The sequence below is a fragment of the Anomaloglossus baeobatrachus genome, chromosome 5 (assembly GCF_048569485.1).
Source record: "Anomaloglossus baeobatrachus isolate aAnoBae1 chromosome 5, aAnoBae1.hap1, whole genome shotgun sequence".
Taxonomy (NCBI): Eukaryota; Metazoa; Chordata; class Amphibia; order Anura; family Aromobatidae; genus Anomaloglossus; species Anomaloglossus baeobatrachus.
In genome coordinates, this window is record NC_134357.1 from 567,849,603 (window position 1) to 567,862,161 (window position 12,559).

The 12,559-nt window shown below is 51.2% G+C and overlaps 1 protein-coding gene across 1 annotated transcript in view; it reads left to right on the forward strand.

Moving 5' to 3' along the window:
• The window catches only part of LOC142313047 (uncharacterized), a 167,376-nt gene that overhangs the window by 93,985 nt on the left and 60,832 nt on the right, over nt 1-12,559 (forward strand). Inside the window, 1 exon segment of the mRNA XM_075352033.1 lies at nt 9,326-9,501. Coding sequence (XP_075208148.1) covers nt 9,326-9,501 — 176 coding nt within the window.

Consider the following 12,559-nt stretch of genomic DNA (forward strand, 5'->3'; position numbering starts at 1 on the left):
GCAAAAAAAATAAAAGATTCCCCTCTACAGCTCCTGGGCTGCATTCTGGAAAGGTTCCTGTTGCTATTGTGCCCCCTTTGAGACCTAAAAAAATACTTTATGAAGTCTTACCTTTTTGTATGCAAATCTGTTTTTATGGTCACGGGGGCGGGCTGCCTGGCGTCCGTTATTCCCCCTCCTGCCGCTGTACGCCGTCCCCCATTGCTCATTTCCATACATGAGGACGCCTTCCTCATGTAACTGTCCTCCTGAAGTTTTGTGCATGCCCAGTGCCACTCTCGCGGGACTGAGCACTGTGCAAAGTGTGAACGCTTTTGAGGTGATTGCGCAGGCGCGAGATTATGGGCGGCGCTGTGATTGTCATCAGCAGCGTCATCCAAGTACCCGCCCATAATCTCGTGCCCGCGCTTCTCACTCTGCCTCCACCGTTATGCGCAAGCACTGGCCATATGAACCACGTTACCTATTACCATGGGCGCGAGATTATGGGCGGCGCTGTGATTGTCATCAGCAGCGTCATCCAAGTACCTGCCCATAATCTCGTGCCCGCGCTTCTCACTCTGCCTCCACCGTTATGCGCAAGCACTGGCCATATGAACCACGTTACCTATTACCATGGGCGCGAGATTATGGGCGGCGCTGTGATTGTCATCAGCAGCGTCATCCAAGTACCCGCCCATAATCTCGTGCCCACGCTTCTCACTCTGCCTCCACCGTTATGCGCAAGCACTGGCCATATGAACCACGTTACCTATTACCATGGGCGCGAGATTATGGGCGGCGCTGTGATTGTCAACAGCAGCGTCATCCAAGTACCTGCCCATAATCTCGTGCCCGCGCTTCTCACTCTGCCTCCACCGTTATGCGCAAGCACTGTCCATATGAACCATGTTACCTATTACCGTGGGCGCGAGATTATGGGCGGCGCTGTGATTGTCATCAGCAGCGTCATCCAAGTACCCGCCCATAATCTCGTGCCCGCGCTTCTCACTCTGCCTCCACCGTTATGCGCAAGCACTGTCCATATGAACCATGTTACCTATTACCGTGGGCGCGAGATTATGGGCGGCGCTGTGATTGTCATCAGCAGCGTCATCCAAGTACCCACCCATAATCTCGTGCCCGCGCTTCTCACTCTGCCTCCACCGTTATGCGCAAGCACTGTCCATATGAACCATGTTACCTATTACCGTGGGCGCGAGATTATGGGCGGCGCTGTGATTGTCATCAGCAAAGTTATCCAAGTACCTTCCCATAATCTCGTGCAAGCGGTAATAGGTAACATGGTTCATATGGCCAGCACTTGCGCATAACGGTGGAGTCAGAGGGAAAAGTGCGGGCACGAGATTATGGGCGGGTACTTGGTTAACGCTGCTGATGACAATCACAGCGCCGCCCATAATCTCGTGCCTGCGCAATCACCTGAAAAAGCGTTCACATGCGCAAATCTTCGGGAGGACAGTTACATGAGGAAGGCGTCCTTGTGTATGTAAATGAGCAATGGGGGACTGCGTAAAGCGGCAGGAGGGGGAATAACGGACGCCAGACAGCCCGCCCCCGTGACCATAAAAACACATTTGCATACAAAAAGGTAAGACTTCATAAAGTATTTTTGTAGGTCTCAAAGGGGGCACAATAACAACAGGAACCTTTCTAGAAGCAGCCCAGGAGCTGCAGAGGGGAATCTATTACTTTTATTGTGAAATTTCTGCTGACATGTTCCCTTTAACTGGTAGGGCAGCCAGGATAAAGCAGAGCTGAAGTTGTTGGGAAGCTAGGACCCAGCAGCTCTGCTCCACAGGCAGGAGACCACTGATCGGTAATAGAAGCCTGCAGATGTCACTCTGCATAGGTTATTACTGGCCAGTGCTATCTGCAGGAGAGAGGAGTGCTGATTGCACGGGCTCCTCAGCGTCCTGACTCCCCGCGTGTCTGCAGCAGTGAGAAGCCGCACAGGGGGAGTCAGAGAACAGCTGCAGAGAAACGCAGGCTCCGGGACTGGGGGGGTCGGCTCTGGGGGAGGGGGGGGTCGCTCTGCTGCAGGGGGGGCTCGGCTCTGCTGCAGGGGTGATTCATACCTCAGCAGCAGTCACAGGAGTAGGTGCGCGGTCGGCTCTGTAATGAATAGAAGGGAGAAACAGCGAGGCGGGGCTACAGTGGGTGGGTGGAGCCCGGGATAAACAGCCTCACGGGCGGGACCCGGGATCAAAGGCTCAGAAGAGGGACTGTCCCGCTGTATCCGGGACGGTTGGGAGGTATGCCTCTGATATATATATATATATATATATATATATATATATATATATATATATATATGTGTGACGCCCCTGCGGTAAACAAGGTGTCGCAAAAAGGTAACAACTCTATAACAGCCCGAATCCTGCGTATCTGTACCAGTCTACACACACCAGCTCACCGGGGCATTTGCACAGCTCACACACGGGATGGGAGACTCCCTTAGTACCAGATGACAGGGCTGGACACTGAGATGACAGGCAGCCGACTGCGGAGAGGGAGAGACCTAAACCAGTGGGAGGAGCAAGTGAGGAGCAGTGAGTCTGTGAAGAGAGTCTGTGAAGAGAGTCTGTGAAGAGAGTCTGACACAGGCAGGCAGTTCAGTAGACTGCATGGTGTGTGTGAGGAGGAGAAGCTGTTAGGGCACAGCGCAACCTGACAGCAGCTAACCAGAGCCTGGGTGGTGAGAGGAAGGAGGAACTCAGGGGAAGCGAGTGGATGAGCTCCTGGGATAAAAGGAACCCCAGTACTTCACTGAAGTTCAGCACGCAAGGGGTGCAGATCTCCCAGGACAGGACAGACTTTAAAGGGAACCAAACATCAGGATTTTCGTGTATAAGCTGCAGCCAGTGCAGTACTGGCACTATCATGCAGGGAGGAACAGGCGGGGAACTCCTGCATAACCCGCCCGGACATTATCTGCAGAGGTGCACACGTCAATCAAAAAGTGCACGAAATTTCAAACTTTATAAAGTTGGATTTCACTGCCTAAACACCCGAGCTGCCCCCTGATGGTATGTACACACTGTGCATGATAGTGCCAGTACTGCACTGGCTGCAGCTTATACACGAAAATCCTGATGTTTGGGTCCCTTTAAGTATCCTGGTAATTCTGTAGGCAGGTGGACATCCACGGTGCATGGTGGGGAATGTGGCCCCCAGCTTAAACTGGTACAGCTTCCAGGAGGACAGCACACCTGGTCCTGGCACGTCCCAAGGCAGCTTTTCCCAGGCTGTAAGCATACCTCCCAACTGTCCCGGATACAGCGGGACTGTACCGGATTTCAGCTGGTGTCCCAGTGTCACGATCGTGAGGCTTTTGTCCCGTGGCTCCGCCCACCCCCTCTCTCCCCGTCTGACATTCTCCCCCTCCTAATGCACATGAGCAGAGCAGAGCGCTGCTTCACTGCCCTGGCTCTGTGCTGCCGCTGTTATGGGTGGGTGGCAGCAGCACTCTGGCTGCCGGCACTTTAAATCGGCACCTGCAGCTCAGCGTGCACTGCTCACTGCTGGGCTGTTTGTGTACGGAAGTGCATCTGTGGGCGGAGCTACCGAGCAACATTCTGAGCTCTGTCCACAGATAAAGAGACTGCAGGAAGAGGAGCTGCAGCACCAAAGAACGCTGTATGTGACCCCCCCCCCACCTACCCAAAGCTGTATGCCCCAACCCCCTCCTCACCAGAGCTATATGCCAGCAGTCACCCCCCTCACCACATCTGTATGGCCTCCTCACCAAATTTGTATGCCCCCCCCACCAGATCTATATGCCCCCCAGCACCCCCCAGCTCTGTATGCCTCCAGCCCCCTCCCACCAGATATGTATCCCCCAGCCCCCCCTCACCAGATCTGTATGCCCTAGCAGCCCTCTCCTCACCAGAGCTATATGCCTCCAGCCACCCTTCACCAGATTTGTATGCCCCCCAGCCCCAACACCAGATTTGTATACCCCCCAGCCACCCCACCAGATCTATATGCCCCCTAACACCCTGCCGGTTCGGTAGGCCTCCAGCCCCCTCCTACCAGATCTGTATCCCCCAGCCTCCTCTCACCAGATCTGTATGCCCCAGCCCTCTCCTCACCAGAGCTATATGCCTCCAGCCACCCCCCTCACCAGATTTGTATGCCCCCCAACCCCCACACCAGATTTGTATACCGCCAGCCCCCACACCAGATTTGTATGCCCCTTAGCCCCCACACCAGATTTGTATACCTCCAGCCCCCACACCAGATCTGTATGCCCCCCTCACCAGATCTGTATGCCCCCCAGCCCTCCCACCAGATCTATATGCCCCCCAGCACCCCCAGCTCTGTATGCCTCCAGCCCTTTCCCACCAGATCTGTATCCCCCAGCCCCCACCTCACCATATCTGTATGCTCCAGCCCTCTCCTCACCAGAGCTATATGCCTCCAGCCACCCCCCCCTCACCAGATCTGTGTGCCCCCCAGCCCCCACACCAGATTTGTATGCCCCTTAGCCCCCACACCAGATTTGTATACCTCCAGCCCCCACACCAGATCTGTATGCCCCCCTCACCAGATCTGTATGCCCCCCAGCCCTCCCACCAGATCTATATGCCCCCCAGCACCCCCAGCTCTGTATGCCTCCAGCCCCCTCCCACCAGATATGTATCCCCCAGCCCCCACCTCACCAGATCTGTATGCTCCAGCCCTCTCCTCACCAGAGCTATATGCCTCCAGCCACCCCCCCCTCACCAGATCTGTGTGCCCCCCAGCCCCCACACCAGATTTGTATGCCCCCAGCCCCCCCCATCGAGCTGTATGTGCCCCCAGAGCTGTATAAGCCCCAACACCAGAGCTATATGCCCCTTAGTAATATCTATGCTACCAGTAATTTGTATGCCCCACAGTAAAATGTATTTCTCCAGTAATGTGTATACCCCTTAGTAACGTGTATGCCCCTCAGTGAAAAACACAGACGTTCTTCACTGATATGTTAAACACGCATATGTTCCTTCATACTCCGTGATTCACAGCACACAGTGGTTGTCCATGTGTAATCCATGATACGTGATCCGTACTCCGTGATTGCACATGGACGTATACTCACCTGCCCCCGCTCTCCGTGATGCGGAAGAGTCCCACGATTCATCATCCAGCCACCGCTCTCTCACCTCTGCAGCTACTTCCGGGTCGGCTCTGGCTGCATAAATGAATATGCATGCCATAATGAACCGGCCAGGGAGAAGCAGAGAGCAGCTGCCGAACTCAGCATCGCTGGAGAAGGTGAGTTGAAAAAGCTTATTATTTTAAATGTCCGTGTTTTTCTGGTACGTGTTTCATGGATCACACCATAGTGTTGTCTGTGGGACATCAGTGATGCCAGAAAAAAAACAGACATGTTTCTGTGCTGCAATCACGGATACGCATGTACGCCGCATGGAGACACGGTCAGTGAAAAATCACTGATGTGTGTGCAGACCCATTGATTATGATGGGTCTGCATAGGTCAGTGATTCTGGTACATATAAAAACTAGCACATACATACCAGAATCACTGACATCTGAAACAGGCCTAATATGTATGCCCCTTAAGTACTGTCTATGCCCCCAGCCCCTCCTGTGCTGAATATACTGTTGCCCCAGCCCCTCGTGTGCTGAATATACTGTTGTCCCAGCCCCTCCTGTGCTGTATATACTGTAGCCCCCAGCCCCTCCTGTGCTGTATATACTGTAGCCCCCAGCCCCTCCTGTGCTATATATACTGTAGCCTCCAGCCCCTCCTGTGCTGTATATACTGTAGCCCTCAGCCCCTCCTGTGCTGTATATACTCTAGCCCCCAGCCCCTCCTGTGCTGTATATACTCTAGCCCCCAGCCCCTCCTGTGCTGTATATACTGTAGCCCCCAGCCCCTCCTGTGATGTATATACTGTAGCCTCCAGCCCCTCCTGTGCTGTATATACTGTAGCTCCCAGCCCCTCCTGTGCTGTATATACTGTATATATACAGTATATATATATATATATATATATATATATAGTATATAAAACCCCTATCCTCCCTTGTGACACATACACAGCGGTGTCATTGTGCACTGTGCGTGGCTAGGTCTGTTAAAGTGATGCCGAGTGATCACATACCGAGGAGGAGCTGGATAGAGACAAGCGGGGTAGGTGAGTGCGGCTGCTGCCGGCTTCCATATATTATTACCTACAATGTGTGTATATGTATGATGTATATATCTATGTATGTCAGTGCAGATGACTGTGTATAGATTTGTCTGTTTATATGTATTTTAGGAAATTTGTCTTCAAATATGTACCGTATATGTGCGTATGACTGTGCCCACGATCAGGACTCACTGTGTCCTGGAGGCATCGGGTCCTGACCTGTGGGGCTGCACGTCTCCTCCACAGGAGACCACAGCTGCCTGTGCCCATGATTAGGACTCGCTGTGTCCTGGAGGCAGCGGGTCCTGACCTGCGGGGTTGCACGTGTCCTCTGCAGGAGAATGCAGCTGCCTGTGCCCACGATCAGGGTTCAGTGCGCTGCAGTCTCCTGCTGTGTTCTCCCTACGGAGGACGCATGCAACTGCAGCAAACAATTGACATGCTGCAGTCTGGAAAGACGCTCCGCAGGTCAGTGTTTGCTGCAAAAAAAACAAGCACAGTGGGCACTGGATTTCTAGAAATCCCTCCACTGTGCTTGTACTGTACAATGCAGCGTTTTAGACACAGCAAAAACACGCTACATCCAAAATGCTGCAAACACTGATCGTGGGCACGCAGCCTTAAACAATATGATCAGCAGTGCTGAAAAGGATTGGATGTGGGCGTGGCAGATTGCAAAATGGGTGTGGTTAGGGGGCGTGGCTTAAAATTGCCGCGGCGGGTGCACAGGGAACAGATCGAACTACTCCAATTCCTCGGGGTCCCGTGTGGGTGTTGCAAATTGGCGTAGTTGGCAGGATACAAACTAGACCCGCTAAAACGGGTGACAGCGTTTTTGTTTTTATGCACCTTGGCGTCATTTTACAACGTTGCCGCCATTTTTCTGGACTGTAAATATTTGCTGCGCCAAAGCTACAAAGGGCGCCAAACTGGAGCTCCTGCCCACAGGGAGTGGCTCCACGATGTAGGCGGCAACCTACAACTGCAGAGACCCCAGAACTCTGCAAGAGACTAGAGACCTGTTCAGGATGCCCGTGGGAGAGGATGTCTACCATGGAGGAGACAGAAACCAGTGAGCTGGAACCAGGCACTGCCGCCTGGTGGGACTGGGAGCTCGCCCAGTTCTGTGACCTTGTGCAGGCACAATCACTCCAGCAAGTGATGGAGTGGCGCTCGAAGCTGCGGGAGATTGCCGTGGCGATGCGGGCCCACGAGATCCGGGCCGCGCGACCAGTGCCGTCCCAAGAGGTAGCCACCCAGACCCCCTTGCTGCTGCCTTTGGGCGTGGGACCGGTTCCAGGCTCAGTGTGGAGAGTTGCGCTGTCAGAGTTCATTAGCCGCCAGGTGGTGGGGTTAGAGGTGATTGCCAGACCAGAAATGGTCACAGCACCCCAGTCGGTGACTGGGGATCCAGCTCCTGCCCCCAGACCAGAAACTGTCACAGCACCCCAGTCGCTGACTGGGGATCCAGCTCCTGCCCCCAGACCAGACACCGTCACAGCACCCCAGTCGCTGACTGGGGATCCAGCTCCTGCCTTCTGACCAGAAGCGGTCGCAGCACCCCAGTCGCTGACTGGGCATTCTGTAGTTCCAGCTTCCCAGCCCCTGATTACGTCACCAGTCACCATCGCGGAAGACGCCGTCAGCGACCCGGCCTCAACGGAGTCGTCACCTGCTGCTGCCAGGGCTCTGGCAACGGATCCTCAGGAGGTGCCCCGTTCGGGATCACCGCTTGTTCCCCCCCTCGGATTGTCCGGGCAGACAGCTTAGGCGCTGCACCGTCACTGGAAATCGAGGAGGCGTGCCAGGCCATAGTAGTGAAGTTGGCTGGGGAGTGGAAGGAAAGGGAGACCCGGAGGACCCAGGTGGAGGCCGAGACCTCAGAGAGAAGCAGACTTTGAGACTGGCTCGTTGGGGAGATCGCGGAGTCCTTTACCAGGGTGTGGTGGACCAGTTCAACAAAAAGAGGGGATGGGAATTCATCGCCGGGCCTGAAGCCTGGAGTGTTTGTTTCCCGGAGGGATGTGGTGTCCCATCTCCCTAGAAGCCACCCTGGTAGAGACTTGGAACCTGGTGATATTGTCACTTACACCAGGCACCATGGAGAGCGGGGCTGGTATGCCATGGATGTGGAGCCTCGACCAGAAGGGGCCACTGTTGAGGTGCCAGCCCCCACTCATGCAAGTACACAGCAGTAAAAGGTAGCTATTTGCCAGTTACCCCAGTCACTGTTTGTTTGTTATTTTTCTGAAAATGTCTTGTGGAAAATATGTTGACCCTACAGAAACTGAACTGTACCCCTCTGGGTCATTTTGCCTGTTTACCAGTTAAAAAAATATGGACCTTAGTCACAGGACTGGAAATGACAAAAACTTTCAAATGTACATAATTGCACTGTTTATGTGCTGAGCCAGGTTAAACCTGCAGCCTGCTATGCAGAACTGTTTCCAGGAGAGAGCATGGCGCAGGAAGGGTCCGTGGCAGAGTAGGCCAGGACACTGTCACCACTGGAACTGGTGACCCTCTCCCAGGACCTTACCACTTTAGTTTGTTCAAAGTAACAAAAGGACACCAGGGACTTTGAGTGGGAAACCACTGAGCGATGGTGCCCGAGACTCTGAGAGGTGGATGGTAAGGAGGTGAAACCAGGTTGAAACGTTAAAGAAATGTACCTCCCGCAAGGGATGAGAGTATAACCAGTTTCATATTTTATGATGTTTTCACCTGTTTAAAATGTTAACCGGTTCTGCATGTAAAAACTGCAGTGTATTTGTTTGTTTGCTGCCCACGGACGTGCTGGAGTTAACCAAGGGGAAATGTGACGCTCCTGCGGTAAACCAGGTGTCACAAAAAGGCAACAACTCTGTAACAGCCCGAATCCTGTGTATCTGTACCAGTCCATACATACACCAGCTCACCAGGGCATTTGCACAGCTCACAGACGGGATGGGAGACTCCCTTAGTACCAGATGACAGGGCTGGACACTGAGATGACAGGCAGCCGACTGGGGGGAGGGAGAGATCTAAACCAGTGGGAGGAGCAAGTGACCTGAGGAGAAGAGAAGACAGGAAGTGGAGAGCAGTTAGTCTGTGACAGGAGTCTGTGAAGAGAGTCTATAAAAAAGAGCAAGCTTCGGCACACTCAAATAAGAGAATATGAAATGAAATTTTTTTTTTCTCAGGTGATTTTATTGCAAGGCACAAAAAAAGGTTCATCAATTACACCGACGTTTCAGCTCGTAGAGCTTTTATCAAGGTGATACTAAAGAACATCTATAAGGACATAGACCATACATTGGATGGATCAATTGGATCAAAACGTGGTTGTGGGATGATGCCTATTGCTGCAATAATACAAGTAGGTGTGAAAAGGAATGGTGATGATGCCATTATACACTGGCGAAAAGTGATGCTGTCCTTGGCAATAGTCCTTAGCGGAAAATAGAAAGTTTGGGAGTTGAAGAGCGTGAATCGCCTATGGTGTCACAGAGGGGTATTTTAATGGCAACCGTCAATACAGGCTTAGTGCAATAGGGATCCAATTGAAATCCTAAAGGTAAGTGTGTAATAGTGAGAATCTCTCCAGGTTGATTGAACCATATAATGCATATCAGAGATCCACATTCAAATCAGGCTGTGGTATGCTTCAAGGAGACCATTGGAAGTACCTATGAACGGAGTCATTGGGGAACAGGGTGTGCACTCTTAAACGCCAGGGGACAGTAGGAGATAAAGTGTGCCATGTGAAGAGAGTGTGACATGAGCAGTCAGGCAGTTCAGTAGACTGCACGGTGTGTGTGAGGAGGAGAAGCTGTTAGGGCACAGCGCAACATGACAGCAGCTAACCAGAGCCTGGGTGGTGAGACTGGCCAGTGGAAGGAGGAACTCAGGGGAAGCGAGTGGATGAGCTCCTGGGATAAGAGGAACCCCAGTACTTCACTGAAGTTCAGCACGCAAGGGGTGCAGATCTCCCAGGACAGGACAGACTTTAAAGGGAACCAAACATCAGGATTTTCGTGTATAAGCTGCAGCCAGTGCAGGACAGACTTTAAGTATCCTGTTAATTCTGCAGGCAGGTGGACTTCCACGGTGCACAGCCAACCACAAAGGGTCTGAGGCTAAGCGACAAAGAGGGAGCCAGGGAATACCCCTTAAATAGCTCACATCGCCAGTGTTAGGACGGGACACCAGGAGGCCCTCCAGAAGCTCCAGGCTGGTGAGGACTTCCAAAGACTGATACGAGTGCAAGGTGGGGAAAGTGGCCCCCAGGTTAAACTGGTACAGCTTCCAGCAGGATGGCACACCTGGTACTGGCACGTCCCAAGGCAGCTTTTCCCAGGCTGTAAGTAAACCTGTTCAACTGCACTTAGTGACTAGACTCCCTTTCTTTTATTTTATCTTTATTTTTCTTTTGCTCCACCGAGCCTCCTCCAGGGTACGGAGACGCGAATCCGAGCGCCAAACTGTTCTGAGGCGCCAAAGCTCGGGGGAGCTGGTGTAGTCGGACTATCCCCTTTTAAATTAACCCCTTTTTATTGCGCACCACGGGGCCACGGAACCGGGCCAGGCCACGACTGCACAACCACTGGCCCGGCGACGGGTGCACAGGGAACAGATCGAGCTACTCCAATTCCTCGGGGTCCCGTGCGGGTGTCACATATATACATACACACATATATAAACATAAACACATGTGTATATATATATATATATATATATATATATATATATATATATATATACATACACACACACACACACACACACATATATATACAGTGTGTATGTGTATATATATATATATATATATATATATATATATATATATATGTATACACACACAAATGCACACGCATATACAGTTAGGTCCAGAAATATTTGGACAGTGACACAATTTTCGCGAGTTGGGCTCTGCATGCCACCACATTGGATTTGAAATGAAACCTCTACAACAGAATTCAAGTGCAGATTGTAACGTTTAATTTGAAGGTTTGAACAAAAATATCTGATAGAAATTGTAGGAATTGTACACATTTCTTTACAAACACTCCACATTTTAGGAGGTCAAAAGTAATTGGACAAATAAACCAAAACCAAACAAAATATTTTTATTTTCAATATTTTGTTGCGAATCCTTTGGAGGCAATCACTGCCTTAAGTCTGGAACCCATGGACATCACCAAACGCTGGGTTTCCTCCTTCTTAATGCTTTGCCAGGCCTTTACAGCCGCAGCCTTCAGGTCTTGCTTGTTTGTGGGTCTTTCCGTCTTAAGTCTGGATTTGAGCAAGTGAAATGCATGCTCAATTGGGTTAAGATCTGGTGATTGACTTGGCCATTGCAGAATGTTCCACTTTTTTGCACTCATGAACTCCTGGGTAGCTTTGGCTGTATGCTTGGGGTCATTGTCCATCTGTAATATGAAGCGCCGTCCGATCAACTTTGCGGCATTTGGCTGAATCTGGGCTGAAAGTATATCCCGGTACACTTCAGAATTCATCCGGCTACTCTTGTCTGCTGTTATGTCATCAATAAACACAAGTGACCCAGTGCCATTGAAAGCCATGCATGCCCATGCCATACGTTGCCTCCACCATGTTTTACAGAGGATGTGGTGTGCCTTGGATCATGTGCCGTTCCCTTTCTCCTCCAAACTTTTTTCTTCCCATCATTCTGGTACAGGTTGATCTTTGTCTCATCTGTCCATAGAATACTTTTCCAGAACTGAGCTGGCTTCATGAGGTGTTTTTCAGCAAATTTAACTCTGGCCTGTCTATTTTTGGAATTGATGAATGGTTTGCATCTAGATGTGAACCCTTTGTATTTACTTTCATGGAGTCTTCTCTTTACTGTTGACTTAGAGACAGATACACCTACTTCACTGAGAGTGTTCTGGACTTCAGTTGATGTTGTGAACGGGTTCTTCTTCACCAAAGAAAGTATGCGGCGATCATCCACCACTGTTGTCATTCGTGGACGCCCAGGCCTTTTTGAGTTCCCAAGCTCACCAGTCAATTCCTTTTTTCTCAGAATGTACCCGACTGTTGATTTTGCTACTCCAATCATGTCTGCTATCTCTCTGATGGATTTTTTCTTTTTTTTTCAGCCTCAGGATGTTCTGCTTCACCTTAATTGAGAGTTCCTTAGACCGCATGTTGTCTGGTCACAGCAACAGCTTCCAAATGCAAAACCACACACCTATAATCAACCCCAGACCTTTTAACTACTTCATTGATTACAGGTTAACGAGGGAGACGCCTTCAGAGTTAATTGAAGCCCTTAGAGTCCCTTGTCCAATTACTTTTGGTCCCTTGAAAAAGAGGAGGCTATGCATTACAGAGCTATGATTCCTAAACCCTTTCTCCGATTTGGATGTGAAAACTCTCATATTGCAGCTGGGAGTGTGCACTTTCAGCCC